This window comes from Neolamprologus brichardi, chromosome 11 (genome assembly GCF_056152115.1).
Source record: "Neolamprologus brichardi isolate AB-2024 chromosome 11, ASM5615211v1, whole genome shotgun sequence".
In the NCBI taxonomy this organism is placed as follows: domain Eukaryota; kingdom Metazoa; phylum Chordata; class Actinopteri; order Cichliformes; family Cichlidae; genus Neolamprologus; species Neolamprologus brichardi.
Window position 1 is genome coordinate 1,362,361 of NC_142114.1, and position 18,802 is coordinate 1,381,162.

Genomic DNA, 18,802 nt, shown 5'->3' on the forward strand with positions numbered 1-18,802 from the left:
CAGAGAGCATCTGATTGTAAGCCTTTAAAGATCACTTGGTTTTTCCACAAGGACAAACACTGAATTAACCCATAACCAGAGCTGCCAATGAGGTTTTTATTAATATTTAAATTGCTTCCCTAAAAACGAGGCGAGAAACTAATTTAGCGTCCTAAACAAATGAACCAAGTCCAGGTGGTCACGCTGTGATTCTGACTGAGATGCAGCTGCAATAAATGTGTCAGATTATCAAAGTTTATTCAGCCATACGTTGCAGTTAACAATACCTCCACACTCTTCTACGCACTCTGCCTGCAGACAAACTCTGTAGTGAGGAAGGATACTGCGCTGGGCTGAATATTTGTTGACATCATCATTGCACGTTCATAGTTTTTTGCTTGTTTGGAGAGACAAACATCAGTGTAACTGTTCTTTTATTTTTTTATTTTTTAAAAAGTGCTGTTTTATGCATTCATTGTTTCCTTATAGTTGCGATGCTGACAAGAGTCATTGTCTCCATTTAGTTCTTTATACCTTACTTTGTTAAAGGTTTGAGAATTTCTAAAAGCTCCTGCAATTCAAGGAAATTCCTGACAGAAAACGTGTCCAAGGATCACAGCTGTTTCCAGATCCAACGCTCAGAGAGAAAAGACCAACAACCTTATCACAGTAACTTAACTGGTTAGAGGCTACACACTCAGGAGCCTGCAGACAGCCAAACTAGCAGAAATTTTAGTAAGAACTTGATGAATCTCCTGAAATTCAATATTTGTAAGTTTACATATAACAAGTGTAGCCAAAGCAATACTCAGTTTCATTGTGGAAAAGTGAAGTTTCATTCAGCTGAGCACTCAGCTCCGATAACATGCGGCATTAGCTGAATGTGTTTATCGGGGGTCAGTGTGGTGGTCTTACCTCCGAGGCGCCTTGCCGAGAGCCGCTGTCTGAAGGCCACAGGCACCCGTCCTGCACATGGAGACACAAACAAAGAAGAAGGCAAAGGTTCAAAAAGTCCCCGGGTGGGTTGAAGATTGCTGTGTTTGTGCTTCAGTAGGATGCTCAGGTTAACAACAAAAACAACATATTACTAGAGATGCATAAACAGGACTGGTCCAGAATTTAAGATGAGAAAAATACATGTAAAAGAAAATGTAAAAATGGTGTCATCACGGAGCCTGTACAGGTGAGCAGCTCCTAATGTAACAATAAGAATCTGAGCTGACCAAATATATGCCTAGATATCCAGTGCTGGATACTGAGGATGAGCTGGGGCTGGGCTCTAGGGATAAAATGTGTAATGCTCTAGAAGTCTGCCGTCATTACTGTTTGCTGTTCTGAAAAGTATTTTGATGTGACACCATTAACAAACTTTCTTACTTCACAGCTAAAGAACAAAAAAAGGAGAAGAAGAAGAAGAAAGCATGAATTTAAAAAAACAACAACAAAAAACCAAAAAGTAACAACTTAATGAGGACACAAAAGATGAAACAGCAGCACTGAGAAATGCCTGATGGCTTCAAACACAAAATTCTGCCCTGTTTGAGAGCACAACAAAAGACAGAAGGCTCCATTTTAAAAATAGGCAGGATAAAAGCTACAACAAATAAACACAACTGTCAAATAATTGCAGTTTCCTCTTCATCTACACTTGACTGGAGGATTTTTTCTCAGACAGCACAGTCAACAACATTTAGCTGGGTTTTTTTTGTTAGGGGAGGGGGGCAACATGAGAAGCATAAACATGCATAAATACTGTTTATTCATGCATCTTTTAGGGTTAAAGGTCATCAGCTATTCTTCCAATTTGCATTCAGTGGGCTTGTTGCTTTCTGATGTTGCTTTGTACCTCGCTTTGATTGAATGATACACAGCACAGAGTGGCAGGAGGAATCAAAAAGCAGAGCTTATTAGCTGAACACTAATGTTCAAATTGTTGGTAACAGTACGCTAAAGCTGACAAATCATTAGGCTGAATATGTTTATGGATCCATAATGCATCACGTTTTGAGCCCGAGTCTATTTCAACGCACGTAAATAAACTATGTGTGTGTGCATGTGTGTTTGTCCCAGAGTGTACATGTCAGTACGGGGGCAGAGCGGCTGCTGTCTAGACGGCGCTGTAGTGAATTAAACATCAAGGCCTGACAGAGTCTGGCTCTGAAGAAACCAATTCAGCAAGTTCATCTAACAGACGCGCGCGAAGACGTTACCTCGCTGAAACTGGGACAGAAACTCAGACTGGGATAAAAGGATTCATTTAGCTCAGCACAGCTTTACTGGGAACATACTGGTAAGCTATGTTTGTCCTGCTGCAGAAATACAGAAATGTACTGTCACAATGACTACGCAGGGACATTCAGTGAGAACAGATGAACACACATGCGCGCGCACACACAGACACCAGTTTAGATCAAAATGTAACTGGCATGGATGCTGGGAGAACAGTGCCGTCTGAGCCACTCAGTACAAGCAACACAAACAAACAGTCTCTTTTTAGCTCTCCCTTTCTTTCTCTGTTTCTCAAACACCCACCCGCCCACAAACCCACCCACCCACACTGACCTGTTGTAGGGCATGGTCATGCCTGCGGGCCTGGCTCTGCCTCGTTATGAAAGACCAGGTGGAGAGCTTGTAGTGGTTGAGCAGGCAGATGATCACCACCACCATCACAGTCATCACAACGATGATGATGATGATCTGAACAAACTCCAGTTCAGCTGCACAAACACATGGAAAGAGAGGAAGAGGATTAGCATCTAACTTTTAGAGATTAAAGGTACTTTAGCAGTTAATGACTACTCTTAATATCAAGTTATTCAAAAAGGAAAAAAAACATCACGTGGTTTCCAGACAAATCTGCATCATCTCCAAAACACCCAATACATTTTCTAAGAGCACAAACAGACCGACTGAAATATTTAATTTTGTCCAATAAACACTTTAAAGCAATTCAAATTTAATCACATGCAGGGAAATAAGATTTGGGAATGTTTCACACACATCTTAAAAACTGCCTATAAGTGAAAATCACATTATGTAGCAGAGATAGTGAACACCTTCAGGATTAGGATATTTGCAGGCCTTTTAAAGTCAGACAGGTTGAAATTTGACTGAACTACTTCAGTTTGAGAATCCTAAGAGTCACATTAATCATTCTTCGTCAAATCTGTGCTGTTAAAAAGGCAGATTTACAGGCCAGTTTGATAACTAAGATCATCTCTGCTGATGGAGATCGTGCAAAATGAAGCCTCCAGGACACCCGGTAAGAGGACCAGTGATTTGAACCACGACTAAGCTGCTCTAATGTGTGTTCGCCAGCAGAGAGCAGCACAGGTCAATCTCCAAGTGGTTGAGTGTATGTGTGATTTACACAGTGTATGAATATGTGTCTGTCTGAGGAATCTACAGAGAAAAGCTTCAAATCACAAAAAAGATGAGTGTTGAGACAGTGTGTGCCGTCTGTCCCAGAACACAGTGGTTCCTTTGTGAAGACACTGAATAACTGTGGTGTTCTGTTCTGTGACACACAGCCACACACACACACGAGCATCAGAGCTGATGTGGTATGACCTCCCAGATCTGGGCACCACCGGGAGACACAATGATCGCCGCTTTTCACTTGCGTCTGCCTCCCATCTCTTGTTCATTGTTTCATGCTCTCTTGCTCGTCTTTGAACCCCGTCTGCATCTCAGCTCACCTGCCATCACTTTCTCCAACTTTCCTCTAACCCTATCCATGCACCCTCCTCTCCCTCGCCTACACGCCTCTTCTTGCAGTCTTTCAGCTCTTCTTGTCTTTATCGATCTCTTTGCATTCTTCCCTCACCCACCATCATTCACTCCCTACATTTCCCTCATTCTTTGTCATCTCCTACTTTGGTTCTCTCCCTTCTTTCTCGTCCACCCCGTCTCTGCTCCCTGCCAGCCTCCCTGTCTGCAGTGTGACACTCTTTTGTTGTGTGTTGTTGGTTTGTTCTCAGTAGGAGTCTTGACCTTGTCCGGTCTTGGCACCCAGTCTGACCTCTGACTCACACGCTTGCTCACTGCTGGACATCCAGTACACTGAGTGTGTGTTCTGTATGAACAATGACACAATGTACGCTCTGCTATTTCAGCCACAATGCCTCAATTCTGGTGACCCCCCCCCCCAAAAAAGCTCTATGCAATCTGAGGAGCACATTACCCATAATGCAACTGGACAGCTTTTGACATGGCAAGGGTAGACTGAGTGGAAAAAAGTAAGCAGAGTGTTAAAATCCAAAAACGAGAAGAAATGGAAAGTATTCAGTAACAGAATACCCATATGGAAAAGATATATATAAATCTTATAAAGTTTGTATCTGTCTTGTGTGAAACTTGTATGAAAAGCATACAAGAGTAAAAACACATATAAGATCCCTTGAAAAATTATATAATGAAACTTGTATGTTTTGGATACTTACTAAAACAATATATGAAAGTAATGAGAAAGTGGCCACTTTCATGAGTAAATCATGTAAACCTTATATGATTTACTCATGAAAGTGGCCACTTTCATGAGTTAAGTCATATAAGTTTTTACTATTTCTTTTCCATATGGGTATCTTGTGAATTCTTTGAAATTAGGAGCACAGAAGGAGACAACCAGAAATGAAAGAGAGCTAGTTAAAGCCAGCCTATCTCAGGCTTCCCTGCCTAATAATCCTCCGTGGCTTATTTGTCTGCTATATGGTGGGTTAGAGTCGAAGCTGGGCTGAAATGCAAAACCCACCCAAACCTGCCTCTGCTTTACCACAGCAGCCACAGGGCGGGGCAGGAGTGAGAGGAACAAGGCCAACTAGAAAAAAACCACAGTGAATGGGGGGTGGGGGGTGGGGTAAGAAAAACTGTGGGAAGGAATGAAACCTAAACCAGCAAAACCAACCGACATTAACCACCAAAGAGCAAAGAGGTGGGTACTGCAACCAACGGTGACAGAGAAGCTCCACAACTTCCCCTCTGAGATGAAAGTGAGGTGGTGAAGTGAGCTCAGATGAATTTAATAGTATAATTCAGCAAATTTACCTCATTAAACAGCCTTCTCAAACTATTTAATTGACACATTCAATAACAATCTTAGTGGAAAAATCATGACCCACCCCTCTCACATCAGACATTTGAAACTAAGGTATTAAGCTCTTGATCGCAGTGCGAGTCACCTAATATTTAACAGGCAAGAGTAAGGGGAGTGCTGAGAGTCGAGATGAAGGGTCGAAACTGGTGTTTAAAAAAAAATCTCCTAGTAACATAACATCATGGAGGAAGCCTGTGGCAAGGAGCGACAATTCAAACCTTACTGCCCATCTCAGCTCGAAGACCTTGTATCATATTATACCAGTACAGCAGGAAACCTGGCCTACTTGTGGTTGTTAGAGTTTCCAAAAGTCAAATGGGAGCCTTCAGCTGTCAGGTGATCTCATATGGAACCAGCTCCTAGTATTCAAATTCTCCTTTTGGATAAAACCAACTTGCTCAGGGAACCTTCTCTGAGGTAGTTCTGCTGGAGGTCTATGTTAAAAGGGAGTTTTTCCTCCTCACTGTCTTTAAGTGCTTGCTCATACCTCATTCTTGTTGTACCTTGCAACATAAAGCTGCCTGAAACTGGTGCTATATTAATACAGTTCAGTTGTACTGAGCCTGGTGAACCCCTGCTTTAAATCATGGGGCAACATGAACATCTGTATCAATTCATTTAACTTCTGTCAAGGTATTTTACTCTAAAGTACAGCTTCATTGTGGTACACAAAAACAAAAAACAGAAGACACTCCCCAGTTTGGGCGCATCAGCTCTTTGTGAAATAAAGCACAGTGTCAGAAAGTTAAGTTGTCGAGCTGCCTGCTTTACTTTGGAGCTTCATCCAGTTACCAGCCTGGGCCTGTGTATTCACCACAGCAGCCACAGGGAGGGGACGGAGGAGGCTTTCAATCAGAGAGAAGCATTCTGGGAAACCAAGTCGACCAGGCCCTCCTGTAAGCCAGCTGGATAAATATCACATACTCTGCCTTCTGCTGTTGTAAAAGCGGCACAAAGCCGACGCCTGACTCAAAGCTGGTGTACTTCTTCTGAAGTGCACAGGCGGGGATGTTTTCACAGCTCAAGTTCATGTTTTTACAGTTCAAGCAAAATAAAAAAGTACAGCGGCTGTAGTTAATGGCCTCTTCTCTAAACGCCAGGGAGGAAGGAAGCCAGAGGAGGAGTTGAGAAGAGAGGAAGGAAGTGCGGGGAGGAGAAAAGACTGGGGGGGTGGGGGGGTGTCCTGTCTGAACCCAGTATCCACCCGAGTTCAGAGGCTCCAGAACAGAGCGTACAGCACAGGCTCGCTCACAGGCCAGAGAACAGTGTGTGCTGGCAGTCTGCATTAACAGCACCAGCCTGATGTTATTACTACAGTAATCCACTTGTCAAAACAATATCAGCCCGGCGTCTGCAAAAACCCTTATTCCTTCAGCAGGATGAATCACTTGCATTACAAGCCAGCCGTCCTGTCGTTTTTTTTTCCTGCTGCGGTGACGAGAGAGGCCGTCGAGTTTATTCAAATCATGTCAAAGTGACCATGCTGCACAGCACCGAGCTTAACACATCTGTTCGGGCACTGGCTGTTTTTACACAGCACAGCTTTGTCGACAAAAGGGAAACATTAAAAAACAACAAAAAAACAAACATACTGTACATACAAGTATACTTTGAGGGCGCTAAAAAAAGTATTTCAAAGCCAATTTTAAAGCAAGAATTCTCACTACCAGAAGGCAAGTAGAGTTTTTTTTAAAAACATGCTTATGGCAGCAAATATAGCAAAACTAATCTATATTCTACTGAAAAGGCCTCTCTGTCAAATGCTATAAATGTTACCTACATAAAGCTTAAAACAGTCTTCTTCAGGCTTTTGTTTTTTTTAACTGAAGCCAATTTCATGAGTCAGGAAGTGACTCAGAAGAAGATACAAATCAAGTAGGGCTTACAATAACAATTACGTCAATGAGAGGTCAAAGCTTTATCGTTTACGTTGAAGAACATAAATGATTTTTTTTTCTTTAAAAAAAACAACTTTATTTTAGCGGTAAACAGTAATGGGATGATGGGACATGAGGAAGGAGAGAAGGAATGATGTAGTTGGACTTGACATGAACCCAAACATAGAGGATTTCAGTACTTGGCAGATTCTGTGCTACAGGCAAAAAGCCAAACACTAAAAGAGAGGGTAAACAGCTTGGAGAGAGAGAGAGTGCACACACACACTAACCCAGTGACAGCGCTGTAACCTGTGTGTGTATGCATAGTGGATGGGGGAGGCAGCAGGAGGTCAGACAGTTCAGCTGACCTGTTGGTGAAAGAAGCTGTCAGATGCACAGCAGACGACTGCGCCACTATCAGTGGCCAACACTGCTTTAAGACACACTGTTTGAGAACAGCGATGAATTATGTAAACCCTAACAGGATCAATTCGCTTTATTCCCCCAAAGAAATGGCTGCCCCTGTCACAAATCCCTTTGTTTGTTTGTTTTAAACCACAGTAAAAACATTGCTGCTGCTGTGAACGGACTCCACTGAGAGCCTGTTTCTGCGTCTGTCTCTGTACAGTACACGGGATTAGACCGTTTCAATCCACACGTCTATGTCTATATAATGTGGCCCAACAACAGCGTGTATATACTGCTGATTCACTCCTGCTGGCAGCAAAAGTTAACACTGAGGCGAAAAAATCACTTGCACGACTAATGAGGGTTTGCGGGCTTACCCTGTTGAGCCTTGAAATGAAAATCAGGCTAATGGCAATCTACAGAGACTGCACGCGCTCAGATGAGGCCTCTAACATTGTTATTGCTCAATAAAAATAACATTTGAGCTCAGATGACCTTAGATGCTTTCGTGAGAAAAGTGGGCCTGGCTGGTTTCGTTTGCACAAAGGAGTAGTCTTTTGTCCAAAACCATGAGAATGTATTAAGGTTTGAAGGTGGATGTATGCTGACGGCAGAGCCCGAGTGTGCAGGAGTGGCTCTCTAGCTGCTTGCTAATTTAGAGTAGTAGAGCAACTCCCAGCAGCAGAGAAAACTGCTTTTCTTTCTCATATAGCAGAGAGCTTCAGATGTCCTACCCTTGCAGCCAAGCGCTTTATGGAACGCGCAAGAAAACGCAGCCCGGGGAGCCGACGGGACAGAAGACAACAGAGGGAAATGACATCAGGACCTCTGTCGATAAACTAGGTTTGTGAGGAAATCAAACTTGAGCAAAATGTGGAGGAAGTTTGCAAGTTCTTAACACACGCTAAGCTCATCAAGACCCTGCAGCTGGCTCATTTCCTCTACAGTCATTTCCTGTTTCCTGCTGAACCCCAGATTTCAGTCGTGAAAAGAAAAATAAAATGAACGGTCTCACAGTTGCACCTGGCAATCAAAACTGCACTTGACTGTGAAACGCTGCGCAGCATTCTAAATGACTGCCTGCAGAAGTGCTGTGTCATTGTGCTGGTCCCAAATCCCAGTGTAGGCAAGCTGTGGGTTCTCATGTCTGGGCTGACAAGTGTGTATATCCGTAAACGCGGAATGTGCGCTGTAACACACATGTGAAAGTGGAAAACAGGAGGAGATAAAAGTAAGACAGACAGACAGACAGAGAGAGAGAAAAAGAAAGGACGCTCTCTATTCTCGTCTTTCTCCTGCTGCCCAGTTAGAGGCCTGCTGAGTTCACAGCCTGCTGCCCACCACATTGGGCCCACACACACACACACACACACACACAGTTCTCCTTCGACACACACAAGCCCGTCTTCTGCCACTGCCGTTGCTATGGTAACCCTTGGGCACGGTGCCGTGATCAACAAGGCCCGGAGCTTCTGGGGCGCCATGGCAGCGACCTGGCTGGCACACACACACACACGCACACACACACGTACACTGTGCCACAGAGACGGATAGAATGAGACAAGGAGGGAGAGGAAGCAAGTGCTCGCGCACCCCTTTGCCTCCCCTGGGAGATGTGCACGGTAACGTCTAGACGGCTGGCATCAGCCTGGCAGCAAGAGTCCACCACAGTAGGAGTGTGTATGTGTGTGTGTGATAAAGCATGAAGCAGATATCAGCCTAGTTACAGCCCCCCACTACAATCAGTCTCTCCATGGAAATAAATGAACTAGTTTAGTGCTGCTTAACCCTGAGGAGAGGGGGGCCTGTTTGTGTGTGTGTGTGCGCTTGTGGATACTTTAGCCCATTAGACGGGTATCTAGGAGTCAGGAAAAGAGATGGAGACAGTGAGGAAAGGGAAAGGAGAGAAGGAAGAGATTGTGTTGGAGAAGGAGGGAGATACAAAAAGAGAGGCAGGGGTGTCAGACTTGCTATGTGGACTGAGGGCAACAAGAGAACAAACAATTACAGCTCTGTCTCTTTCCTCCATCTCCCTCTATCTTTTTTCCTCTTTATCTGACCTACCCTTCTTCTCTTGATCGTACAGCATGGGGGAATTCAGACAACTTGTCTATGCTGCAGCGCTCAGACTAAATAGGATTACAAAGCAGGAAGCGTCCAACCTGTCCACAGTTACAGTATACACCCGAAGAACCGTCATGTCAGGGGCTTGGAAAAGAAACAGTACGAGTTATGAAACAGGACTGATCTAAAATCTGCTTTATTTAAAGGTGAAAAGTAAGACACTACTCTTACCTCCACAAATAATGGCCAAATACAAAAATGACAGAAATATGAGAAACGTCTTTCTCAGTTCCATGTAAGTCAAACTTTATCTTTATAGCTGAATCTCTGCAGAAATCATGGTGACATGAAGTGAAGAGGGACTTGCGTTAACATATGCATATACGTTAACATCCTTCCTAACATCCTTCCTTAAATTGCTTTGCTTATTAGCCATCATAACATTCAAAGACAAACACAAAGACATAATGATAAAGGCATTTTCAATGTAACTTTTCAAAAACTTTCAAAGTCATTTGAAAATGCTTACAGCTCAGAGAAATTATTTTGAAATGCGTTTATAAGATGCTTGGTTCAGGAAACCGGTTCTAAATGCTGTTAAAAGTACCCAGTTTTATGAGGACCTTCAGCATATAGATGACACACACACACCCTCTCCTTTTGCCTCCTACCATCAACTCATTTCCATCCTGTGTGCACCCACATAACTTTCTTACTTTGTGTCACAGCTAAATGTTCCTTGAAGAGGGCCCAAGTCTGATTATTGCTGATGCAGGCCCTAACAATGAGACCTGATGCTGAGGCAGCAATAAATCTCTACTTTAGTTCCAGAAAAGGACCAGCGTAGCCGTATCATCTCTATCTGCATGAATATAACATGAACAAAGATAGGGGGGGGGAAGCGGGGCTCTGGGATAACATATCATGAATATTACAACATAGTCTAATATTATCAATATTCCAACGCTGTAATATTCATGAATGGCAGTAAAGCAGAGACGAGGCCCGTGTTAAAGAATTCATCCGTTTGCTGAAATGTCACTTTGCACAAGCTCGCCTGCAGTCCGAGCTGGCCTGCATTCTCTCAGGTGCGTGTCTGCATGTGTGTACATTATCATAACCAGACAGACAGGATAGCGTCTAGACACCTACAACCCCCACCCCTGTGTCATAAAGCCAGACTTGCCTTGACTCTCAGAGTGATTGAACCAGACTGCAAGGTTAATGTCAGGATTAAAGTGAGTGTGTGCAACTGTGCGTCTGTGTGTATTGACTGAGGTCAGCTGGGATCAGCGTGAGTAGATGTGGGGCGAGCAAATGAAAATACATTCTAAATAGAACAGAAATGCTCGCGTGAATTGTATGTTTGTGTTACTGGACCTGTGGGGAACCAAAATCTGTTCACACAGTCACATGGTTGGGTGGTCCTCCATGAAGACTCGGGTATAAACACTTGAGTTCAGCTCTTTGCTTGTCTCGCACTGAGAGATCATTATTGTAATTACAGCAATTGCTTTAAAAGAAAGACAGCCTTCTTTAAAATGAAGAAGTGGGAAGGCCATTCTATTCTTTTTGAGCATGCTTGTTGCAGGCATGTTGTTAACAAATGACCAAAAGACAGACAGTGAAAGCAATTTGGCTGAGCATGCAACAACAGGGTGGAGACAAAGCCCTGCAAGCACCCTCAGCTAGCCAAAGGCACAAGTGATCGAAGCACTGTGATAACAGTGAAGGATATGGTTACAGTGAAGCTCATAGTGGTTCACCAAGCACGGTTCACCAACAGGCCGTAACAACCTAGAGCATACAAGAAGGGTGTGGTAATGTCCTTCAACGTTGAAGCGGAGTTTTGACACTCACTGGCAATGATGGCCGCTGTTACCCTCATCGCCATAAAACATACACGCCATTGTGGTCACACAGTCAGAGGAAACACGCTAGTGGGCTGTTGTGACACTAATATTAGAGAAAAAAAATTGGACAACAGGACAGACAATTACACATATGACCCAAGGACAAACTGGCAAACAGACAGCTGTGGTACTGATATGATGTACCATTCTTTCACAGATCCTATTGAAACAATAACAGACTGGACCAATAAACCATGAAAAGCTGCAAACTACTAAACTACAAAACTCTACGTACTGTGGGGGATCATTGAAGAGTGACATATCCTCTGTGGCACAGAGAACAAACAAACAAAAAAAGCAGATTCAAGTACATCGAGGAGCTACACTGGGAGTCGGCACTTTCCTTTAAAGCCATGAATTAGTACACAAACATACACATAGACCTTTTAAATCCTTTTTAAATGTGAGCTGAAAAGTGTGGAGTACAAAGGAAGCTGCCTTCGTCCATTACTGTTACTTGCCTTAAATAAGGCCAAGATTTCTACGTATGCAGATGACTCAACACTATGTCAGAATTTACAAAGAATGAAAGAGTTTTGAATTTGGGGCTGCAATCATCAAATAACTATGTAAGGACCAATAATTTGGTCCAAATACAAACTGCATAATATTTGGTCCAATTATTGGGGCGACCGTGGTTCAGGGGGTTGGGGAAGGTCGCCGGTTCGATCCCCGGGCTCTCTGTCCTGGTCGTTGTGTTTGTCCTTGGGCAAGACACTTTACCCTACCGCCTACTGGTGTTGGCCAGAGGGGCCGATATGGCAGCCTCGCTTCTGTCAGTCTGCCCCAGGGCAGCTGTGGCTACAACCGTAGCTTGCCTCCACCAGTGTGTGAATGCGAGAGTGAATGAATAGTGGCATTGTAAAGCACTTTGGGTGCCTTGAAAAGCGCTATATAAAATCCAATCCATTATTATTATTAATTAGAAATAATTTACTTTTAAAGCTATACATAAATGGCATGCTTCACAAGTCCACAAGAACTGATATTATCTCATCTCAAATCCAGATCCACGTGAAGCTTCTGGATGTCAGAAATACTCACCAATTCACTAAATATGTATTAACCCAATGAAGTTATATAGTAGGGAGGAACTAATGAGCTTGGGGGTGAGAACCAGAAAAAAACAAAACAAACAACAGCAATAAAAAAACGCAGGGAAGTCTAAAAGTATCACCCGGAATACTGTAAGCTGGAATGTTTTCAGTGGATTTGTCGACAACAAGAATATAAACTGTGGAAGCACTAAACTGAAAACAACTCAAAGCTAAAAAAAAATGCTAGCTTCAACATAAATGGAGAGTTGAGACACACACACACACACACACACACACACACACACACACACACACACTCTCACCTGCTGACTCTTATTAGCCAAAGGCAACTCAGCCAGCCATCCAGACACATAGATCTTTGTCAACTTAGCAGGGGGGTTATGAAAATTATTCTGCAGTGTTCATTTCTCTGCAGGTCAACATCACAGGTTGGCTAAAGCTAAAGGCGAAAAAAGGTAAAAATCATTCTCAGGTCTGGGTGAACTGAACAAGGGAGAGAAAAAAGAAGAAGAACAAGAAAGTACTAGTAAATAGCTGGGAGAGTGGAACAGAGGCAGGGAGAGAATTGGAGAAGGATAAACACACAATACGACAGAGATTGGACACAGAGAGGAGACGGGAGCGGAGAGAGGACAGACAAGACCAGAGGAAGTGACAGAGATGCCGGGAGAATATGGTAAAGATGGGCAGATGTTAAAGGGAGACAAACAATAAAGCATGGCGTCTCTGAGACTGAACAACAAAACAGCGGAGTGGTGGAAAAAAACAGAACGAGATGGGAGAGGGGTGGAGGAGGAAGAAACGAGTGGGCTTTTGTCAGTCTGTCTGTGCGTGCGTCCTGGCACGTGTTCATATGAAAAAACAGACATCTCCTCCTGCTACCACACAGGGGAGGTAGATATAATGTCTAACTTCTGAGTATGGGTAGCAGACACCTCCCAGACACAGGCTCCAAACTCTGTGGCTGCTGTGATCAGCTGAAAAGAGACGGCAGGGGATGCTGTGGGTGGAACTCAGGAAGCCCTGGGAGACATGGGGACCATCTAGACTGCAGTTGCATTGTCTGCTGGGGCTACACAAACACACGGGGTCCAAATGGTACATGCAGAATGATTGTGTGTGTAATGCACATGGTTGTACCTCAAAAGGAACCTTTCAACACTACATGGTCAGATCTATATGGACAGCTCATCATCACATCCATTAGGTATCAATGCAGATGCCGTTCCAAAAACAACATGCTGCTGTAACACTCTACACTTCTGCAGAACGTGACTTCTAGGATTGGCTTCTAGGATTTGACTCTGAACATATCTCCATTTCATACCAAAGAAAGCTGGTAAAGTCACAGTTCTCTGCAGGCTAGTTTAGTTCTCCGTGGTTAACTAGGTAAACTATTCCCTTAGGGTCCCAATTTTCTCTTTCAACATGTCAAGTTCTAGAAGTTCTTGCCATAAAGACAAAAAAATATGGCTGCATCAAAGGAATATTTCACCCATGTGCTTTTCCTTATTGCCTGTCACATTGATGCTGTTACAATGACAGTGTAACAGTGTTACCCTCTAAGCTTTATGAGGTCTGCAAAAGAACAAAACCTCTGGACCAAAATGTTAGAAGTCAGCCTGCTCCAAATGCTCCTTTTTTCTATTCTTTGATCAGTATGATGTCATAATGAGGGGCTATCCGTATCAGGGTCATTTCATGAAAAAGAAAAAAAAAAAAAGCTCTGTGAGCACAGGGAACATAATTTCTCTTGGTTGCAGGAGGAAGCGGATCAAGAGAAAGTTGCCTTAAAGTTGAAACGGCTTGTTTCTGACAGCAGATGAGCAGAGGAGCTGCCAACCATGTCACAAAACATCACCACACTGCATGTTTAATGTGACAGACTGCGTCTCAGACTGGAATCAAACCAGCAAACTTACTTGCCAAGCAAAAGTGTTAACCACTACAGCATGAAGGTCCCTACATGTTCTACTTGGTCAAAGTAATTCCTGAAATTGCTAAAGTAACTTTGAGGAACACAAGATGCAAAAAATGTGCAAATATCAGGATTCGTTTTCCCTCTGTGTCAATTCAATATGTGAATTTTTGGTTGGAGGGAAAAAAAACTAACAACAGAAGACAATGCTCACTGGGATTTCTTGAACTTTTTCCAGTTCTCACACTCTTTACTTATCTACAATCAAAATTTCAACTGAAATGAATTAAGAAATCTTCCTACTTGAAACCACGTGGAAAACTAAACAGAAAAAAATGATTTGAAACACTGATAAGTAATCATTGTGAGAACCTATTTCACACCTCACCATGAGAACCACATACTTTAAAAAGAAAGAGAAGCAAAATCTGAGTAGACCTGCTAGAATGTGAATTAAAACAAGGACCATCTTCAAAAGACAAACAGCCTCCTGCTCTCATGTGTAATTACACCCCGTCTGTTTGTAATAACTCAGTTTAATCTGCACCGTCCCCCCCACATGTCCGCCTGCAAATCATAACTGGTTTCCATTTTGGAAAAAGATGGCTTCTCAACACCAGCATATGCTTGCGTGGCATTTTATTCTGCTATGACTCACTGTCATACTGGCTGTCTCTCTGCTGAGATGGACTGTCTCTCTCACTCTCTATTTTTGTTTCTCCTCTCTCTCTCATTATGTCTGTCTCTTCTCTTCTTTCCGTCACCCTCCTCTTACGCTCCTCAAGCCTGTATTTACCCATGTGTTCCTGTCCTCTCTTTTAATCCGTCTATGCTTTTCTTTTCATCACTTATCGCTCTCCTCCTCTTCTGTCTCTTTCAGCCTCCTCTCTGTATCCCACCTCTTCCCAGTCTATTCTCTCTCTCTATCTATATATACACTTTTGTCATCATTTCTGCCTCCCTCTCTCGTATCCCACCTCCTCTATGTGTCCTACCTTCCCTCCCACTTTTTCCTCCTTTCCCACTCCCTCCGACTCACAGATGAAGGGGTGTAAACATGTCTTCCACATGCGGTCTCATTGTGCCAAGCCAACAGAGCAAAACAACCACGCTTAAGTTGCTCAATAGGCTTCACCAGATGACTAGCGCCTCCTCCCTCCTTTGCTCCTATTTCTTTTCTTCACCCCCCCCTTGGATTGAGATGCTTAACAACCATGAAGCAATGCCTAGCAGGCAGGATTAGGCAGGAGCGATAGACGGAAAAGAGAGGAAGGAAGAGAGAGTTAGAGACCAGAAAGAAAGATAAAGTCGGTGAAAGTGAGACAGGAATAATGAGAAGTGAGAGACAGAGGGAAGTGAAGGGGGTGGGAGGGGGATATGAGGTGGAAAAAAAATGCAAGATTAATGAAAGTTTCGGGTGGAAAAAAAAGTCGTATCAAAAAAAGTTTTTTTTCCACCCTCACTGGAACACTTGCCCATGACCGCAGGGTGAACTTCGGTGCAGTGCTGAGCAACAGCTGCCGACAACAGAGGAAACTACAAAAAAAAAAAAAGATGCTGCAGAAGAAGTAGAGGCAGGGAGGCTGGCGCAGCGCATTGTAGGGAGAGTGCAGCGTAGACCCATTCTCTAGCTAATGGTGGTGGTGGTTTGGAGATGGGCAGGATGTTTTAGTCTTGTTGTGGGGGGAATTTGGGTATAAATAGACCCAAGGCTACAGGGGTAGGGGTGAGATGGGGAAGGTGGGGAGAACGAAGCGATTCAAACAGAGGGGAAGATAGTTATGTGTGGAGAGCAGCTCGTGTCTTACTAAAAGGAAATAAAACATCAGTCCTCTGGGCAAAAGACCAAGCCAAGATGCTGCAGCGTTATAGTGCAGCCATACCTCAGTGGCTCGCAGCTTCACTTTACTCACATCGGAGAAGGAACGGCAAGAAGTTAAAGGCTCACTTCATCGCGCACTGAGTGTTTCTTCTTCATTCATGTGTTTATACACCACTCTGCTTTTAATCAGCTATTAATCTCTGGCTCTCTTTCACAACATGTCTGTGACCTGTCTTCCCCCCCTCACCCCCAACCAGTCACAGCACATGGCCACCCGTACCCGAGCCTGGTTCCGTCTGAAGTTTCTTCCTGTTGAAACTGAGTTTTTCCTTCCCACAGTTGCCAAAGTGCTTGCTCATAGGGAGTCATATGATTGTCGGTTTTTCTCTGTATCCATTATTGTAGGATCTACTGTACAATATAAAGCGCCTTGAGGCGACTGTTGTTGTGATTTGGCGCTTTATAAATAAAACTGAATTGAATTATAGAGGGTGGTATGATTATTGGGGTTTCTCTGTGTTACTGTGGGGTCTTGTTGTTGTGATTTGGTATTATATAAATAAAAATGATTCACGAAAAGTCTCAGAGATGGACACTTTCAAAACTGGACATATTTTGGGTTGGAGGAAGACTCCAACCAAGAAAAATAAAGATTCCCTGCAGGATATCATATGGACAAGAGTCATACTATCAGTCTCAATCGTGATGCATCCCGTTTGTGACAGCGGGACCGGTGATCATGACTGGAAAGTTTGTCTTTGTAGTTTAACAGGACCAACAACATGGCCACAAACTCACTGTCAGTGAAAGCAGACGATCATTCAATTTAACTGAACCTCTTGAACCATTGTGGAGACCTCATGGTTCAATAGATGTCAGCCAGACTCATGCAGTTAGTGATTATACATTTCTGTCTGCGGTGATAAGGAACAATAGCTTACTGACAAACTGGAAATCTCTATCCATATTTGACAAGCAAATATGGACCCAAGTACAGGTGAGGAGTGTACAGAATCACTGCGATCTCTGGTAGATGTAATGGTATAAAGATCATTGTGCATTGTGTGATTCATCACACATTAGTAAAACTTAGACACTTACATTGTTACGCGGTGATTGGGGGGAGTTCAAACATTTGCAAATGTTTAAAAATATAACTTAAACGTTAACTTGATTCAATCCACAGGTTCTATACTGGACTCGGCAGCTTCCGTGCGTACGTTGGTGGGGTAGGTTGTAAACTATTTGCGCCTCCATGAGCTAAAGTGCTCCCAATGGCACCCCGCCTGGCAGCTCCACCACCAGAGTGTGTTTTTGTGGACAGTTTAATAAGAAACACATTGTAAAGTGCACAGTTGAATATACAAGTGCAGACAATTTACCATTTTAATATTAAGACAGCATTCTTCTTCTTTTTCTAAATCGAAACAGTTAGAATCTAACTGCCTCCTTGTGTGTGTTTTCATGTGTGGCTCCACTGATGAGAGAATGGATTGATTCAGCTGAGGTCAGGCATACCAAATGGAATAAAGTGCTCCTCTCGTGTGCTTTATGAAATAAAATTCACTTTCTAGAGTCAATACAGAGCACAGCAGAGCAATACAGACTCGGCAACCCCCCCGCCCCCACCCCATCTCTTTTTCTTCTTCTTCCCTCTTTTCACTTCTGTCTTGCGTTCTCCTTTCTTTCCTCCCACCCACACCACCCTCTTTTCTCTCTCTCTTTTTTCTCTGTGCTGAAGCACCACTTGGGGAGTTCAGCTCAAGGCGAATATTGGAAAATGAAAAGAAGCTCCTGACTCGTCGAGGTAAAACTCTTTTGGGCGACACAAAGACTGAGTGTAACCAAAGATACCAACAACTTAGCAACTCCCACTCACAAGACACACTTTTATATCTTTGTGTAACCTTTCAGCACTGCTTATGGTAGTGGCTTTCCCTGGGTGGGGGGCAAAAGTCAGATGGAGATTGCTATGACGTTCTGCATCGCCCAAGTCTTTGGACAGCTTTGAGGTTTCCAAGTACAGTCCTGTTTCTTTTTAGAATCTGCAGTATACTCCAGATAAAAACTGGGAGAAAATAATCTATCGCCGAATGGAGATGCAGTATGACTCTATGTATGACAAAGAAAACTGCTGAGAGGGCATGCCTGCCTAAGGACTAACACGCATATAGACACACTCTTTACTCCAGCACAGACATTCAACCACACTAGCAGACATTTTCTCTAGCAACAGTCCAATGCTCACAGATTAATGGGGGGGATACAGTCCCACCCACCAGCTCACACACACATACAGACCCAATTCATCATGGGAAGCAAGTTTCTTATGAAGAACCATAAACTCTTCCCATTAGAATTCTTATCTTGTGAAAATATAATAGCTGTAAATGAGCAGCCTGAGGTGCTCAAACTGGTCGGGGACTACGGGTTTATGGAAAGAATCGTTATTACAGCTACAAAAGCACCGAGTCTTCCCACCAGTTTAAGACATTAGAAGGTGTAGCTTTGAAGGATCTCGTTTAAAAGACAAAAGAAACGAGTCTCGTGATGATGGGGAGAATTCTTGCCAGGTACCCTTTATGAATCCTTGCCCGGTGCAGACCTTGGTGTAGGTGATCAGCCGGGTTAATCTGGCAGACAGATGGGGTGGGCTGTAGGGAAAGCAGGG

The 18,802-nt window shown here is 43.4% G+C and overlaps 1 protein-coding gene across 2 annotated transcripts in view; it reads right to left on the minus strand.

Moving 5' to 3' along the window:
- LOC102794913 (low-density lipoprotein receptor class A domain-containing protein 4-like) overlaps positions 1–18,802 on the minus strand; it is a 275,819-nt gene that overhangs the window by 9,441 nt on the left and 247,576 nt on the right. For both annotated transcript variants that reach the window (XM_087847934.1, XM_035909969.2), the window contains 2 exons: positions 2,542–2,696; positions 895–945 (listed from right to left, as the gene is read on the minus strand). In XM_087847934.1, coding sequence (XP_087704060.1) covers positions 895–945; positions 2,542–2,696 — 206 coding nt within the window. The remainder of the gene's footprint in view (positions 1–894; positions 946–2,541; positions 2,697–18,802) is intronic.